Here is an 18,935-nt window from a genome sequence, read left to right as displayed (position 1 = left end):
TTTTTATTTTCATATGGACCTGCTGATGTGTCTGAAATAAAGTTCTCATTCATTCATTCATTCATTCATACATATATATATGTCCTCCTCCTGGTCAAAGCTAAACTAAACTCCTCTCCTGCTTTATTTTATTTGTATTTTTTTTAAACCAACAAGAGGCTCCTCTGGGGAGGTAACGGACTGTAATGAGGATTTTATATTGATTGGATGTGTTGATTATTCTGGCACCATTATGAGCTTGTGTGTGTGTGTGTGTGTGTGTGTGTGTGTGTGTGTGTGTGTGTGTGTGTGTGTGTGTGTGTGTGTGTGTGTGTGTGTGTGTGTGTGTGTGTGTGTGTGTGTGTGTGTGTGCGTGCACGCACGCACGTGCGTGCGCGTGCAGGACTCCCATCCCAGACATGGAGCTGAGGGAGGAATGGCAAGATGAAGAGTTTCCTAGGTACCAGTGACCTTTGACCTGCTCGGGGTCGTGACCCCTATGGGGTCATGACCCCTATGGGGATTCCCCATAGGGGTCACGACCCCCATGGGGAATCCCCGATGATTTATGACCCGCTGTGACAACGGTGTCATCGTTAATTATCGCCTGCTCACTTTAGGAGAGCTAAAGAATAAAACCTTTATCCAATCTGGTAAAACAAATGATCTGAAGACACAACATCCAACTGCTTATCTATCATTTAAAGGGATTCAAAAAAACTTTTGGTAATGTTATCGTCTAATCAGTCTTTTATGAACACCCTGAACAGTTTTTAATTTGCTTCATTCAATATTAGATATTTTATGTTATCAAGCCCTCCAGGCCCAGGGCCTCTCCCCACACAGACCCATTGTAACTTCAAACTTCATTTTAACCATGATAGATTCATTAAAAACGCCATTTATTTTTTTCTGGTGACCCATACTACCCTCCTAATAAGTGAGCAGGCAGTGTTTTTTCATTTATTTTTAATAATTTTGTATTTCATTTTTTTCCATTTTCCCAAATAATTATTAAAAATACATGCCAAAGGTTATAAAAAAAACACAGCCTGCTCACGTATTAGGAGGGTATTATGAGTCACTAGAAAAGATAATGGGTGTTTTTAATGAATCTATCATGGTTAAAATGGAGTTTGAAGTTACAATGGGTGTGTATGTGGAGAAAAGCCCATAAGCTGTTTCCCTGTTGAAAGTGGAATATCCATTTAACTAAAAGTCTAAACTTAAATCGGCTTCAAGATTTTAAAATAAATTGGTTTAGACCTCCTTACTTGATATCACAGGGGAGACTCCCCAATATTGTTTAACTATAAGTGTATCAATTCAAAGCGCAAATTAATTCCAAAGATGTATTTATCTATTTTTGCTGACAAAATGTAAGGTAAAATGATTTGATCATTACATTATTATTGGTGTCTTGTCTTGTTTTACACAAGAGTAGCCTATCGTCACCGTCGGGCAGAAACCTCGCATATCCAAGTTCCACATTTGTAAATGTTTTCGTAAGGTAAAGGCCCTGCTTCATCATACAAGACTGCCACACAAAAGTAGTGTAGCAGATCTACAAGCACACAACGCCTCGCATCGTTGTGTGCTTGTAGATCTGCTATTCTCACTAGTTTAAATCATTTTTTAAAATGATGAATACAAAAAGAACAGTTTTGGACATACAAGGTTTCCACCCGACAACAACAACAACAACAACAACAACAACAACAACAACGCTATATTTGTCTTAAGTGTGTTTGTGTTTGTGCTGCAGACCACTGCCTGAGGACCCCCACAGTCTGCCTGAGGACCCCCACAGTCTGCCTGAGGACCCCCACAGTCCATTGGAAGACCAGGAAAATCCCCCCACAGACAGACCAGGTGAGAATCCCCCACAGACACACCGACTCTCCCATCCCCTGGGTGCAGCCATGCTGCAGTTCATCACAATTATTTGTTTATTCCCTGTCGCTCATTTCCATTTAGATGAATATTTGTAATCCTTTTAATGACAAAGGACCCATAGCACCATAACTCTGAGGGCATTCAAAAAGGACATCTGAATTTTTTCCCCCTCATTATTACTATACTGCGATCGGCCCGGTTATGTACAGTGTATAATGTATGTTGGTGTCCTCTCTTGTTTAAGACCGTATACAGCCCAATCAGGGCCTACTTGTGCTAGGGCTTTCACGAATAGTGATTTTTAGTATTCGAATTATTCGACCTCAAAGTATTCGAATAGTCGAATATTCGACAGGACTGGCCAAACTGTCAAATATTAAGTAAGCAAGAGGCAAACATAGTGAAGATAGCAGATCTACATGAGCATGTAGATCTGCTATTTTCACAATATTTATCTGTGGAACCGAGTCACATTAAATGTAATACCTACAATTCCAAGTGCTTGTCAGTGTGGGGGTCCCCAGTTCAAATATATTTATTTTGGGGGTCACGGCCTAAAAAGGTTTGAGAAGCCCTGGTATAGAGCATTAACAAATTCATGCACCAGGGGCATTGACAACTCATTCTTATGACTTCCTATCTAGCTTTATAAAATATATACTTTTAAAGAGAAAACAATAAAAATAAAAAATAAACGAATATTCAACTTCGGTGAACAACATTGAATAGTGACTTTGATATTCGAATATTTGGTGAATGCCCTAACTTGTGCGCAAGGAGCAAGATGGCACCTCGACAGAGTACATTTCTAGTTACTGTTGTTACAATGACATCATCAAAATATTAGCAAATAAATGAGTTTTTTTTTGTCAGCGAACGTTTAAGTATAAAACATCTTCATCTTCCTCACTTTCCCTTAGCTCCGCCCACCAGCCTCAGCCTATCAGGGACAGCCAAGAAGCGTTTGGCGGCAGCTCCCGCCCTCAGCAGCATGCTGCACTGTGATTCGCCGGTGCTCTCGGCCGCCGGCCTCTCAGACACGCCCCCAGACACGCCCTCTCTGGACATCAACCTGGACGGCCTGGACACGCCCTCCCCCTCCGACAGCCAATCATATTCCTTCCCTGACCTCACACATGACCTGGAGTTCTGGGAGGGTGAGAGAAACCTGCAATTATTAACCCATTCAGGCCTAGAATGATTGAATGCTTTAACCAGTGAAAAATAGCAGATATACAAGTTCACAGCGCGGCACAGAGTGCCGTGCTGTGAGCTTGTAGATCTGCTATTTTTGAAAAAGTTGTGAACATGTGTGCAAATCTAACCCTAACTCAATGGACTTACTCTGTAATGGCTTCCTGATTGGCTAAGTTGACCGTAATAAAATAATGGCCGGACGAACAATAAAGTCTGGCAACCACAGTAACTATTACTATAACAGTATTTTAAAGTATCATTAAAGGTAGGGTTAAGGACTAGAACAATTATAGTCTGGCAACCACAGTAACTATTACTATAACAGTATTTTAAAGTATCATTAAAGGTAGGGTCAGGTGATATTTTTGAGTGGTGCAAACCGCTCCTCTCTCTAGTCTAGGTGCTCCTCTATGGCTCCACCTCTCTAATAAAATAATAAAACCTTTCCCCTCCTGTGATTGGCAGACGAGCTCCCTCGCCTGGGGCGGGGCCAGGCCGTGGGCGGGGCCGTGGAGGAGGAGGCGGAGCCTAGCGGCGGCGGGGTGGAGTTGGACCAGGTGGACAGCAGGGGGCAGCGATGGAGGAGGTTCTGCATGGCGGGACAGGAATACCATGTCAACATGTCTGTCCTGCAGCCCTACCTGCAGGTCCTGTCACATGGAGGTGAGTCCTGCAGCCTACTGCAGCCTACTGCAGCCCTACTGCAGCCATACCTGCAGGTCCTGTCACATGGAGGTGAGTCCTACCACGTCAACATGACTGTCCTGCAGCCGTATCTGCAGGTCCTGTCCCCATGGAGGTGATAGGACATCTTACATCACCTTTAAAGACCTAGTGAAATGGGAGTAACAATACTTCTTTAAAGACCTAGTGAAATGGGAGTAACAATACGTTGCTTGCAGTCCAGTGAGAAGTTACCGCAGATTTAGATGGATCTGTATTTGATTTCAAATTATTTTCGGGGGTCCCCAGATGATTAACTTAATGTGCAACATTAACACAGACACAGTAAACAAACCAGCATAAAGTTTAAGTGTATAGAGGGTATCTGCACATTTCTAAAGTGACAATTTAAGGACTTTTTTAACACCTCTAAAATGACAAATTAAACATTGGTCAAATTTTAGAGGCAGAAATTGTGAAAATAGCAGAACTGTGTTACTGTGTTAATGTAGAACTGCCTAACTGTGCTACTGTGAACTTTGTTATACAAAATGTAATGCCTCAACTCTTAGTGCTCGTCAGGTATATAATATATCAATAATATATCAGAACCACTGATAACTCTTGCATCATCTGTGCATCATCTATGTTTTGTTGTTAGGTTGTGTTGTGTCTAAGAACTCATCTATGTCTTGTTGTTAGGTTACTATGTGTTGTGTCTAAGAACTCATCTATGTCTTGTTGTTAGGTTACTATGTGTTGTGTCTAAGAACTCATCTATGTTTTGTTGTTAGGTTACTATGTGTTGTGTCTAAGAACTCATCTATGTTTTGTTGTTAGGTTACTATGTGTTGTGTCTAAGAACTCATCTATGTGCTTGTTAGGTTACTATGTGTTGTGTCTAAGAACTCATCTATGTCTTGTTGTTAGGTTACTATGTGTTGTGTCTAAGAACTCATCTATGTTTTGTTGTTAGGTTACTATGTGTTGTGTCTAAGAACTCATCTATGTTTTGTTGTTAGGTTACTATGTGTTGTGTCTAAGAACTCATCTATGTTTTGTTGTTAGGTTGTGTTGTGTCTAAGAACTCATCTATGTCTTGTTGTTAGGTTACTATGTGTTGTGTCTAAGAACTCATCTATGTTTTGTTGTTAGGTTACTATGTGTTGTGTCTAAGAACTCATCTATGTTTTGTTGTTAGGTTGTGTTGTGTCTAAGAACTCATCTATGTCTTGTTGTTAGGTTACTATGTGTTGTCTAAGAACTCATCTATGTTGTGTTGTTAGGTTACTATGTGTTGTGTCTAAGAACTCATCTATGTCTTGTTGTTAGGTTACTATGTGTTGTGTCTAAGAACTCATCTATGTGCTTGTTAGGTTACTATGTGTTGTGTCTAAGAACTCATCTATGTGCTTGTTAGGTTACTATGTGTTGTGTCTAAGAACTCATCTATGTTGTGTTGTTAGGTTACTATGTGTTGTTGTCTAAGAACTCATCTATGTCTTGTTGTTAGGTTACTATGTGTTGTGTCTAAGAACTCATCTATGTTTTGTTGTTAGGTTACTATGTGTTGTGTCTAAGAACTCATCTATGTGCTTGTTAGGTTACTATGTGTTGTGTCTAAGAACTCATCTATGTGCTTGTTAGGTTACTATGTGTTGTGTCTAAGAACACATCTATGTCTTGTTGTTAGGTTACTATGTGTTGTGTCTAAGAACTCATCTATGTCTTGTTGTTAGGTTACTATGTGTTGTGTCTAAGAACTCATCTATGTGCTTGTTAGGTTACTATGTGTTGTGTCTAAGAACTCATCTATGTTGTGTTGTTAGGTTACTATGTGTTGTGTCTAAGAACTCATCTATGTCTTGTTGTTAGGTTACTATGTGTTGTGTCTAAGAACTCATCTATGTCTTGTTGTTAGGTTACTATGTGTTGTGTCTAAGAACTCATCTATGTTGTGTTGTTAGGTTACTATGTGTTGTGTCTAAGAACTCATCTATGTGCTTGTTAGGTTACTATGTGTTGTGTCTAAGAACACATCTATGTCTTGTTGTTAGGTTACTATGTGTTGTGTCTAAGAACTCATCTATGTCTTGTTGTTAGGTTACTATGTGTTGTGTCTAAGAACTCATCTATGTCTTGTTGTTAGGTTACTATGTGTTGTGTCTAAGAACTCATCTATGTCTTGTTGTTAGGTTACTATGTGTTGTGTCTAAGAACACATCTATGTCTTGTTGTTAGGTTACTATGTGTTGTGTCTAAGAACTCATCTATGTCTTGTTGTTAGGTTACTATGTGTTTTGTCTAAGAACTCATCTATGTCTTGTTGTTAGGTTACTATGTGTTGTGTCTAAGAACTCATCTATGTCTTGTTGTTAGGTTACTATGTGTTGTGTCTAAGAACTCATCTATGTTGTGTTGTTAGGTTACTATGTGTTGTGTCTAAGAACTCATCTATGTTGTGTTGTTAGGTTACTATGTGTTGTGTCTAAGAACTCATCTATGTCTTGTTGTTAGGTTACTATGTGTTGTGTCTAAGAACTCATCTATGTTGTGTTGTTAGGTTACTATGTGTTGTGTCTAAGAACTCATCTGTCTTGTTGTTAGGTTACTATGTGTTGTATCTAAGAACTCATCTATGTTTTGTTGTTAGGTTACTATGTGTTGTGTCTAAGAACTCATCTATGTTGTGTTGTTAGGTTACTATGTGTTGTGTCTAAGAACTCATCTATGTTTTGTTGTTAGGTTACTATGTGTTGTGTCTAAGAACTCATCTATGTTTTGTTGTTAGGTTACTATGTGTTGTGTCTAAGAACTCATCTATGTCTTGTTGTTAGGTTACTATGTGTTGTGTCTAAGAACTCATCTATGTTTTGTTGTTAGGTTACTATGTGTTGTGTCTAAGAACTCATCTATGTCTTGTTGTTAGGTTACTATGTGTTGTGTCTAAGAACTCATCTATGTGCTTGTTAGGTTACTATGTGTTGTGTCTAAGAACTCATCTATGTTGTGTTGTTAGGTTACTATGTGTTGTGTCTAAGAACTCATCTATGTCTTGTTGTTAGGTTACTATGTGTTGTGTCTAAGAACTCATCTATGTTGTGTTGTTAGGTTGTGTTGTGTCTAAGAACTCATCTATGTCTTGTTGTTAGGTTACTATGTGTTGTGTCTAAGAACTCATCTGTCTTGTTGTTAGGTTACTATGTGTTGTATCTAAGAACTCATCTATGTTTTGTTGTTAGGTTACTATGTGTTGTGTCTAAGAACTCATCTATGTTGTGTTGTTAGGTTACTATGTGTTGTGTCTAAGAACTCATCTATGTTGTGTTGTTAGGTTACTATGTGTTGTGTCTAAGAACTCATCTATGTTGTGTTGTTAGGTTACTATGTGTTGTGTCTAAGAACTCATCTATGTCTTGTTGTTAGGTTACTATGTGTTGTGTCTAAGAACTCATCTATGTTGTGTTGTTAGGTTACTATGTGTTGTGTCTAAGAACTCATCTATGTTTTGTTGTTAGGTTACTATGTGTTGTGTCTAAGAACTCATCTATGTTGTGTTGTTAGGTTACTATGTGTTGTGTCTAAGAACTCATCTATGTTGTGTTGTTAGGTTACTATGTGTTGTATCTAAGAACTCATCTATGTTTTGTTGTTAGGTTACTATGTGTTGTGTCTAAGAACTCATCTATGTTGTGTTGTTAGGTTACTATGTGTTGTGTCTAAGAACTCATCTATGTTGTGTTGTTAGGTTACTATGTGTTGTGTCTAAGAACTCATCTATGTTGTGTTGTTAGGTTACTATGTGTTGTGTCTAAGAACTCATCTATGTTGTGTTGTTAGGTTACTATGGAGACAACATGACAGCCATCATCCTGGTCTCCTCCTGTTTCCTGCCAGAGAACTCAGTGGAGCAGTACGACTATGTGATGGACAACCTGTTCAGGTGAGAAAGTCCTTGAGAGGGGGCACGATGGCGCAGTGGTTAGCGCTTCGCCTCACAGCTAGAAGGTCCTGGGTTCGATTCCCGCCGGGGGACGCTGTGGGTGCTGGGGGCGTGTTTCTCCCTCCGCGTCATCAGCGCCCACACCCTAGGTGGGGTTGGCGATAGGGCCTTTCTGTGTGGAGTTTGCATGTTCTCCCCGTGTCTCCTAGGGTTGATACCCTCACAAAAACATGCAGTAATCCTGGTCTCAATAATGCCTCCCTCTGGCCAGCCGGGGCGCTTGATGGAGGGGAAAGGAACTGGTTGGAATAACGTGTTCCTTCCACGCGCCACGTCCAAACCAGGGAAATCCCCCCTGTCAGTTTAAAAGAAACAACTTGGACTGCTCATGTATTGAAGGAAGCATGAGGTCAGTCCGTTGTCTCCCCAGGCGCGGCAGAGGGAGAGCAGAGCCCAGGATTACATATAGGCAATTGGCACTGGGTGAAAAAATGGGTTGCAAAATCGTGGGATAAAAATTATGATAAAAAAATAAATAAAATAGAAAGTCCTTGAGCAAGACTCTGAACCTAACTGCTCCCGGTGAGCTGGTTGGTGCCTTGCATGGTTTCCTCCGCCACTGGTGTATGAATGTGTGTGAATGGGTGAATGTAATGCACAATCTATGTGAAGCGCCTTGGATAAAAGCGCTAAATAAATGCACCATTTACCATTTAACACTAGCAACAAAAAGGGCTCCAAAATCATATTAAAGACGGTTTTAAGACTTCACATCCTACCTGGCCAAAAACAGCATGGTGGGATTTTCATTTCTGTCCACATGAATCCTGATTTATACTTTTACATTTCAGAACTGTTTGGACAATCTTTGTAAATAAGTTCCCTGGTTATGGCCTGCCCTAAGTAGGATTTTGTGTACTGATGTGTTGTGTTTTTGTGCGTGCGTGCGTGCGTGCGTGCGTGCGTGTGTGTTAGGGCATTAACGAATTGTGATTTTTGCAAGTCGACTCGACTCAGTAAAAAGTTGAGTTGAAGTCGACTTTATCGTTTGATGACGTCATCACATCACAACACGACCCCCCAATTCAGGCTTTTGCAAATCCCGCCCCATTCTGCCCTGTTACTATGGTGGGACATTAACCCTGGGCAGATTGTTTTTATAGTGGCAGTGAATGGGATTTTTTTATTTTTTCATAGCCTCATTACAGCTATATAAAGTACCAAAGGAAAAACATCTAGGTGATATTAATAAAAAGGGAAGACACAGGTACAGTAGTTACATTGCAAAACAGGGGGTTTCCCCGAAAATACATGTTTTCATTTGTTTAATCCCAGTGGGACAGAATCACCCATTGCAGATTATTTTATAGTTGCAGTGAATGGGATTTTTGAGCGGTGGTCACACCGTCTCCTATACGTGGCCGTGTGTGTGGGTATCCGTCCGTCCGTCCGTCCGGCCGTCCGGCTGTCCGTGTATGTAGCCTCAAGCCTGCAGTACCTTTTCTGACCACACATGTTAAGGGAGGGGCGCTGTTGTTCTCTCTCTCACACACACACACACACACACACACACACACACACACACACACACACACACACACACACACACACACACACACACACACACAGGGGGGAAGGGTGGGTCAGCATGTGTGGTCAAGTATTATTATAATTATTAACAAACTGAATGTTTTAGGGTCAAATAAATTAGAGTGTGTGAAGAAACTACAGCATTGTAAAGCACACTAACCCCGCTGCACCCACCCAGTAGTGCTGTTGCACAGCCTCCACGACCACCGCTCAGTTCACACGGGTGTGATTTTTTATTTTTTCATAGCCTCATTACAGCTATATAAAGTACCCCAAAAACACATCTACGTGATATTAATAAAAAGGGAAGAAAAAGGTACAGTAATTACATAGCAAAACAGTAGTTTTCCCCCGAAAATATATGTTTTAATTAGTTTAATCCTCTGGATCAGAGAGAGAATAGAAATAGAAAGAGAAAGCGCATTGCATCTTGGGTAGGAAGAGGACAGCCAGATTATAGTTCTCCTCACATAATAGGCTGGCTTTTCGTAATTCTGCCCATTTAAAATATATGTACCCAATCGTAACTCTTAGTTACATTGATAAGGTCCATGTGAACTAGTCTGTTGAAGCTTATTCATTACAATGATCGCAAACGCTATGGTCGCGAGCGGCCTGGCCGTGCTCCGCAGTGCGGACAGCCGGTGAAAGACGGCTGCCACTTTCTCCGACTTCAGAACTCCACCCCCACTTGCAAAAAGTGAATGTATTTTTCTGGTTGGCCAGTCAGGGAGTCTCAGGGACTAATCAGAAGGCTGACAAACGGTGAATTATTTTGGGGGGTCCCCAGATGGTTAACTTAATGTGAAACATTGTTTTCTCACTCAACTGTAAACAAACCAACATAAAGTTTAAGTGTATAGAGGGTATCTGCACATTTATAAAGTGACAGTTTAAGGACTTTTCAATACCTTTAAAATGGCGAATTAAACATTGTCCAAATTGTCAAATATATAGAGGCAGCCTCGCATCGCGAGGCGTTGTGAGCCTGTAGATCTGCTATTTTCACAATAGAACGTTTTTTTCAACTTCGACTTTCTCTGGTGGGAGTCGACTTTATTTTCGTTAATGCCCTTGTGTGTGTGTGTGTGTGTGTGTGTGTGTGTGTGTGTGTGTGTGTGTGTGTGTGTGTGTGTGTGTGTGTGTGTGTGTGTGTGTGTGTGTGTGTGTGTGTCTTTGTGTGTGTGTGTGTGTGTGTGTGTGTGTGTGTGTGTGTGTGTGTGTGTGTGTGTGGTCCAGGTACATCGTGGGGACCCTGGACCTCATGGTGTCAGAGGACTACGTGCTGGTCTATCTGTGTGGAATGGCTCCCAGGAACAAGATGCCTGCTATGAAATGGCTGCGTCAGTGCTACACCTCTATAGACAGAAGGTCAGTAGACTGTTTATTATAGAGCTTAGTGCGCCGGCCCAACCCAGCCCGACAGAAGGGCAGCCCGGGCTCGGCCCAAAGCGGCCCGATACATAATTGAGACTTTTATGAAGTGATGTCACAATGAGTCAGCGCTTGCGCCGATTTCCTCCGGAACACCCTGATGTCAACAATCAGATCTGCATAAGGAGATTCCGAACGCTTTGTGCCGGTTCGGGAAAACCACGCGTCGGGTCGGGTCGAGGCCCGGCACTGCATCTGAAGTCGGTGGGACGTACGGTTCTCGAGATACGCGGATTACATATACACAGACACGCAGACAGAGATTTGTCGCATTTATAGATAGATTACAAGACATTGTAGCAAGTACCGTGCTAATTATGGAACAAATAAACATCGGAGGCTAATTCTTCAATCAATCAATCAAAAAGCCTTGCTGGAAAACACAGCTGACGGCCGCCGCTAAATCAGGCAGCAGGCGTACAGGCTGTTAAAGCTACAACGTTCACACAACGTCTATTATGATTATTAGGATACAAAAAGTGTCTGTGGACTGTTTCAACCATGTCCTCCGCTCTGCTCTGCTCGACCAGCGCTGGCAGCGCATGCATGCACACGCCACAGCAGCCAGCCAGCCACACACAGCACAGTCACACACACTCACGCAAGTTGCGCAACAGCGCAGCGGTGCAGCCATAGAGTTATGAGCGCGCAGTTTACACAGAGACATGATACTGCGCTGCGCTTGCCTACCGGATTATAAAAGCCAGACCCGACCCAAAACCCGACATATATGTGGACATTTTAGCCCGGCCCGGCCCGCACAGACCCGTCGGGCTCGGGCTGAATATCTACACTCATGTCATCAACATGGATCTGTCCCATTTAGCCCCACCTTCAGGACGATTTTTTCAAACACATTTTTGGACACTGCTCCAACAGATTTTGCCCTAAAATCACGCTTATCTCCCTATTAGGGAGTCTTACTGGTTTATTATATCACATGAAGCCTAGCGTCCTTATTCTGGGCAGGTCATAATTGGCAAACATTTTGGCAACAACAGCAGATCTCCAAGCTCACAACCAGTTGCAATGTGAGGCGTTATGAGCTGGTCTGGATTGTGTTTAGAGTTTAGAGACCATATCATCAAAGAAGTCCTTTTTTAGTTTTTGTTTTGTTCACCTACTTTTCCAACTCACTGTGGTGAACCTGGTACAGGTGACATAATGATTGTTGTTATTCTAGTGAAATGTGTGTGTTATAAAAATGTATTCAACAATTTACCTTTACTAATCCTGTAGCAGCAGGACACGTTTTTGTATGTTAACAGAATCCACTTTAATTAGTATTTTGTTTTGTGCTCAAAGGTCAGTTTGCTTCATTCAAAATATTCTTCTCCTAATTATGACTCAGTTGGACTAACAATACATATTAAGGTTTATTTATTATCGTGTGTGTGTGTGTGTGTGTGTGTGTGTGTGTGTGTGTGTGTGTGTGTGTGTGTGTGTGTGTGTGTGTGTGTGTGTGTGTGTGTGTGTGTGTGTGTGTGTGTGTGTGTGTCAGGTTGAAGAAGGACCTGAAGGGACTGTTTGTGGTTCATCCTGCCTGGTACATCAAAGCTCTCATCATGCTGGTCAAGCCTTTCATAAGGTAACTTTAACCTCTCCTTTCATAAGGTAACTTTAACCTCTCCTTTCATAAGGTAACTTTAACCTTTCATAAGGTAACTTTAACCTTTCATAAGGTAACTTTAACCTTTCATAAGGTAACTTTAACCTCTCCTTTCATAAGGTAACTTTAACCTTTCATAAGGTAACTTTAACCTTTCATAAAGTAACTTTAACCTCTCATAAGGTAACTTTAACCTCTCCTTTCATAAGGTAACTTTAACCTTTCATAAGGTAACTTTAACCTTTCATAAGGTACCTTTAACCTCTCATAAGGTAACTTTAACCTCTCCTTTCATAAGGTAACTTTAACCTTTCATAAGGTAACTTTAACCTCTCCTTTCATAAGGTAACTTTAACCTCTCCTTTCATAAGGTAACTTTAACCTTTCATAAGGTAACTTTAACCTCTCCTTTCATAAGGTATCTTTAACTCATAGAATGCCAATGACGTCTTTGATGTCTTTTGATCAAAGGAGGAAAAACAAATCGTGTGGCTGTTAGCGACATTACACTTCATTGTAAAGAATGAGGGAGCAGAGTTGATTCATTCTGCTCTTGCTCTGGAACCATTTGTCCGATTGACCGATTGATTTATCATCTACTTCTTCACAGTTCTGTTGACCCAGATTTAATGGACAGAGTAAACAGAACATGTACAAAACCACACATCTCACACACACACAGCATCCATTCAGACAGTAGACTGTACTGTACATTATATACAATATCCATTCTCACTGTTGCTGGAAGTTATGTGGGAACGCCTACTGAGTGGCAAAACACAAATTTCTGCCATTGACAGCCCATACATCCAAACAGAAAAGTCCTATCTGATTGTATTAAACAAAGTTAACTCACCAACATTGCGGCTGTACTGAAAGCTTGAATTATCCTCTTTCTATCTGCAAAGTTTTTGTTTCATAAAAATCCACCATAGGCATGTTATGAGCTTCTTTCTGTCAAGACATTCTGTGCAGGTTTTTATTTTTCCAAGTGTCAAAGTTTGGAAGCACTCGTTTTCATCAACACAACATCCTGCTGCCTCCTGCATTATGTGCAAATTAGAAACAGGTGGTATGCAGGGCCGTTGAGTGATTTGCAACGAGCACTTCCAAACTCCAATGCTCCAAGCTGCTCAATGTTTTACCACTCAGTCTAGATTAGGGGGCGGGTCCCAGTGGACTGGATACCCTCTATACTGGCCTAGTAGCCCAATCACAGGCTACCGTGGCCCAGGAGTCCCACCCAAACATTTAAAGGCATACAAGCCCACAACGCATCGCTGCCTCGACGCGTCGTGGGCTTGTAGATCTTCTATGTTGGGTTCACACCGGTTGTGTCCCAGTCCTGCCCTGCTTACAAGCTCACAACGTCACGCTGTGAGCTTGTAGATTAGCTATTTTCACAATGTTTGTCTGTCTTGCACCATATTTGGTCAATTTGGTGTACAAAAAGGGTCTTAAAAGTCATCAAATTGTCACTTTAGAAATGTGCAGATGCCCTGTTTAAGTGAGAAAACTATGTTGCACGCTAAGCTAATCATCTGGGGACCCTTGCATAGAACAGGGGTTCTGCCAAAGACCCTCTGTGTTCCTTGAGGGAGTAAATGGACCCCAACATGCCTGTAAGTCTCAGTTATGGGGGTCCATGGACCCACACATGCCTGTAAGTCTCAGTTATGGGGGTCCATGGACCCCCACATGCCTGTAAGTCTCAGTTATGGGCAGGGACGTGCTGGGCCCCTGATTCAGCCCGGGAAAAAGAGTTGGAGAGGCCCTCATTTTTTTTATTATTTTTGTTATATTTCGTCGTTGTCGGGTGGAAACCTTATATGTCCAAAACCGTTTGTTTTGTATTTATCATTTTAAAAATGATTTAAACTAGTGAAAACAGCCGATCTACAAGCATACAACAAGGCGTTGTCGTGTGCTTGTAGATCTGCTGTTTTCACTACTTTTGTGCAACGGCCTTGTATGATGAAGCAGGGCTTTGCTTTGCTAAAATTTTTACAAATTTGAAACTTTGTTGGCCGCCCAGCCCCCAAAATGGAACCAAGGCCGACATTTTATTTATTTATTTTTTCCTAATGGCCGGCCTGGACCGGCTGGGAATGAACCGGCCGTTGGGGGGTTGCCCCGGTTTTCCCAATGGCCAGCACGTCCCTGGTTATGGGGGTCCATGAAAGTTCGAGGCCACTAAAAGACAGACTGAACATTCATTGACAGTTTGACTGGTTTTCCCTTTGTTTCATAAATGAATGAACAAACGATTGACTGATTGGTTTGAATGATTGATTGATTGATGTGGTGACCAATCATGCCTAGAGATGCATTGGGCGGCAGTGGCTCAGGGGTAGAGAAACCGTCATTAGAACTACATTACACACACTACACCACTAAGATACCCATGCACCTGGCAAAATACTTTATAAACGTTAAGGACGTCCACAATTACAACACCAGAGGCAGCGCCACAGATCACGTTCAACCCAGAGTCAACTCAAACAAAGGGTCAAACTCGTTCTTCTGCTATACAACCAAAATGTGGAACACCCTACCGAAGGCCTTAAAGGAGTGTGGTTCCCTAGCATCCTTTAAAATCGCCCTGAAAAACCACTTACAGGCGGCAGCCGTTTGCAACTGGCAATAACAAACCTAGCCCAGCCTCCCCTGACCCTCCTTTGTATTTACCTACTGTATATATTTTTTGCACTGTTTATTTTATTTTTATTTACTTTTTTAAACTATATCTACTGCATAGTACTTCTGTCCGTCTGTCATTCAATGTTATATGAGATACTTCAATGGTTTCCTATGGAAATAAGCTTAGTCTTTTAAGGATCTCCTTTCAGTAGACCTTGTACCAGTGAACTGTACCGTCATGAAACTGTACCTTTTTCTTTGCAAACGTCTAATAAAGTCTTCAATCAATCAAGAACACAGAGGGTTTCCAAAAGGTTCCCAGTTTGATCCCGGGCTCCCCCTGAGTGAAGGGCTTTGCACACAGACCCGTTGTGTTTTTTTTTTTTTTTTTCCCGTTTGCTGCTTGATTAAAACTTGATTAAAACACATTGAGTGAATACTGTGTGGAATCTGCACTGCAGATCAAAAAAGGAGAACGAGTTTTTATAGCATGCGAAAAGACACAAAAATTTAACTGAGTTCGATCTGGAAAGAAACGCATTGCCGCTGCCGCACGGCAAATTGGGAGCAGGTGTGAGGTCATAAAGAATCATTGTTTTCTTTAAAAAAAATTAAATCGTCAGTTTTTTCCTGAACCCCAATGGTGAATGTAATGTGTGAATGTGTGAGTGAATGGGTGAATGCAATGCACAATCTCTGTATAAATGCTTGCCTGGCTCCAGCCAATAGACCCGCCCACTCTCTGAGTGAACTGCTTCTCTTGGTCTGGAGGTGTCATATGACGTGCGTCTTTCTGTCGGTGTCTTGCAAACCGACCAATTAAATCAATGCAAGACGGGGGAGGGGTGGGTCTAACTTTTGAAAATCAACAGAAACAGTGGAGGGAGGGGTGGCTCACCAGAGCTCTTAATTGCTCCCTTTGAACTTCAAAAGGGCTCCGAACTGCAGTCATTGATTGAGCCATACAAATGTCGAATAGCTCGTTAGTGATTCTCTGTAATCAATGAAACATCAAAGACAATGACCTGTTTGGTGCCTGTCGTAGAGGGGAGGGGGAGGGGGGAATGTTTTGTGTACACAAGTCAAACACAACCCCTCCCACCAGATCTCTTGTGATTGGGAATTTCAAATTTTAAATCCCCTCCCCTTTTCAATCAAATAGAATGGGGACAACTTCAGACTCAAGCTCCAGTGTAGAGTCTGAAATCAGGCTATATAAATGCACCATTTACCGTCATGACGACACCTGTTGTTCTCCTGTCCTCAGTGAGAAGTTCAGCAGGAAGTTGTGCTTCGTGCGGAGTCTACAGGAGCTGTCAGAGATGTTACCTCTGGACCACCTGGAGATCCCTGAATGTATCAGACAGTAAGTTACCTCTGGACCACCTGGAGATCCCTGAGTGTATCAGACAGTAAGTTACCTCTGACCCACCTCCAGACCCCTGAGAGCATCAGACAGTAAGTTACCTCTGACCCACCTCCAGACCCCTGAGAGCATCAGACAGTAAGTTACCTCTGGACCATCTGGAGATCCCTGAATGTATCAGACAGTAAGTATGAGGACCACCTGAGAGCATCAGACAGTAAGTATGAGGACCACCTGGAGATCCCTGAGAGCATCAGACAGTAAGTATGAGGACCACCTGCAGTTCCTATAATGGAAGTTTTTGATGTACTATAAGTAAGTTAAACAGATCAGGAAGATGCAGGACTTTATTGTCAGGAATCAGACTTCATACTTTATTGTAGATCTCATCACAGAAGAGAGAGACTTGCGTCTCCCTCTCTTGCTTCCCCCATCAGCCTCAAACACCCATGTCCCACACCCTAACCCTAACCCTAACCCCAACCCCCATGTCCCACACCCTAACCCTAACCCTAACCCTAACCCTAACCCCCATGTCCCACACACATTTATACATAGACAGGAGATGTACAGAAAGGTAACAATGGTCACTCCTTACATTCTATAGTCCTTACATGGTCTCTATTCTATAGTTACACACACACACACACACACACACACACACACACACACACACACACACACACACACACACACACACACACACAGTCAGCATATTGTAATAGATGTGGTGATATTGTATTTTTCCATTTCGCCCGCCTCTTTCTCCAGGTTTGATGAGGAGCAGAACAGATGAAGCAACACCACCCGAGACAGGAGACACAGAGAGGTGGAGGAATGGAAGACTTGGACTGAGAGGTGGAGGAATGGAAGACTTGGACTGAGAGGTGGAGGAATGGAAGACTTGGACAGACAGGTGGAGGAATGGAAGACTTGGACAGACAGGTGGAGGAATGGAAGACTTGGACAGACAGGTGGAGGAATGGAAGACTTGGACAGACAGGTGGAGGAATGGAAGACTTGGACAGACAGGTGGAGGAATGGAAGACTTGGACAGACAGGTGGAGGAATGGAAGACACGGTGAACAGGGTGGTGGAAGAATAGTGATACATGAACAGAGAGGGGTCGTCACCAGGCTGTCTTATGGTGGTCATTATTGTTAAAATTCAAATGTATCCATGGACATACTGTAACTGTACTGTACAAAATGAGTGGACATTAAACACACAAAGATCTGAATGAGAGCTCTGTAACTCTGGGAGTGTTCATATGTTCACTCTCAGAGTTAAGGTGTTCCTTAAATAAAACATGTGAGAAGCACCAGTACTACGGTAGTTGGACTCCTAATAGTGTTGTAAATCAGTGTCATACTGTACATACTGTACATGTTGTGAAGAAACACTGGAGGCGTGATATTCACTAATTGGGTCTTGTGATAAAAACAAGGACATTAAAAATATGAAGTGTAAAAAAGAAAATCTTAAATTTGACACGGACAAGACCAAGTCTTTGTCACGGACACTTTGTCCGTGTGCGTACCGATGTTTCTGGTTGACATTGGCACATTTCACTCAGGTATTTTTCATCTCACGCATTTCACTGTGTCTGCTGATCTCACTCAGCAACAAAATAAACATAAAATAAACACAAATAAAAATAAAACGATTCACAGGAGGCAAGCAGTGATCACCCCATGATGTGCACTGCAATGTAGTTTCAAATGCACTACATTGCAGGCGCTTTTTGAGAGTAAAAAACTAAAAAATAAGAAGAAGACATGTGTGACATGTGTGATCTGGGCAGATTGCCCCAGGAAATGTGCCAATCTCAACCCAAAACAACGGTACTTATTGATGGTCCCCGCTTACAGACCTCTGTTTGTAACTTTCAGAGGAACTACCATTTTAAAACAGTCCACTTCTTTCCATAAAGGGATATTTCACTTTAAAAAAAACGTTTGGTAATTTTATCGTCTAATCAGGCTTTTATGAACACCCTGAACAGTTTTTAATTTGCTTGATTCAATATTTATATATTTGATGTAAATGTTACCAGGCCCTCCAGGCCCAGGGCCTTTCCCCATACACACCCATTGTAACTTCAAACTCCATTTTAACCATGATAGATTCATTAAAAACACCAATTATTTTTTTCTGGTGACTCTTATTTCACTCTGGTGAAATAAATGAAAAAAGTTATCGAAAAAACACGGCCTGCTCACGTATTAGGAGGGTAGTATGAGTCACCAGAAAAAAATAATGTGTGTTTTTAATGAATCTATCATGGTTAAAATGGAGTTTGAAGTTACAATGGGTGTGTGGAGAAAAGCCCATAAGGTGTTTCCCTGTTGAAAGTGGAATATCCCTTTAAAGCAGGGGTCTTTCAGGCCAGGGACCCCCAAACTGATGGGGACCCCCTACCTTGCAGGGTGGGGGTGGGGCTACAACATAAATTGTATATTTATGTATACAATTGTGTTTCATGTGTATAAACATACCTTGTTGTTGTGCATTCAATACTATGCTATTAAAATAATACCGGTAGATTAATATATTTGTACTTTTATTTTAAACATGCATGTACGAGTGGCCTTACCACTGCCATTTATAAACATACC

General features: G+C 41.8%; 1 protein-coding gene across 1 annotated transcript; it reads left to right on the top strand.

Annotated features, from left to right (window-relative positions):
* Positions 1 to 398: 398 nt before the first annotated feature.
* Positions 399 to 17,536, top strand: bnipl (BCL2 interacting protein like; the record flags this gene model as incomplete). Its single annotated transcript, XM_080744558.1, has 9 exons — positions 399 to 439; positions 1,745 to 1,851; positions 2,796 to 3,032; positions 3,538 to 3,735; positions 7,576 to 7,678; positions 10,508 to 10,639; positions 12,204 to 12,290; positions 16,219 to 16,317; positions 17,089 to 17,536. The coding sequence occupies 9 exons, from the start codon at positions 399 to 401 to the stop codon at positions 17,111 to 17,113; spliced, it is 1,029 nt and encodes a 342-aa protein (XP_080600684.1). The 3' UTR covers positions 17,114 to 17,536.
* Between the last annotated feature and the right edge of the window lie 1,399 nt (positions 17,537 to 18,935).

The sequence above is a fragment of the Nannobrachium achirus genome, assembly GCF_963921795.1.
Source record: "Nannobrachium achirus genome assembly, chromosome: 2".
Lineage (NCBI taxonomy): Eukaryota > Metazoa > Chordata > Actinopteri > Myctophiformes > Myctophidae > Nannobrachium > Nannobrachium achirus.
Note: the sequence above shows the minus strand (reverse complement) of the source record. Positions and strands in the feature narration are given on the sequence as shown.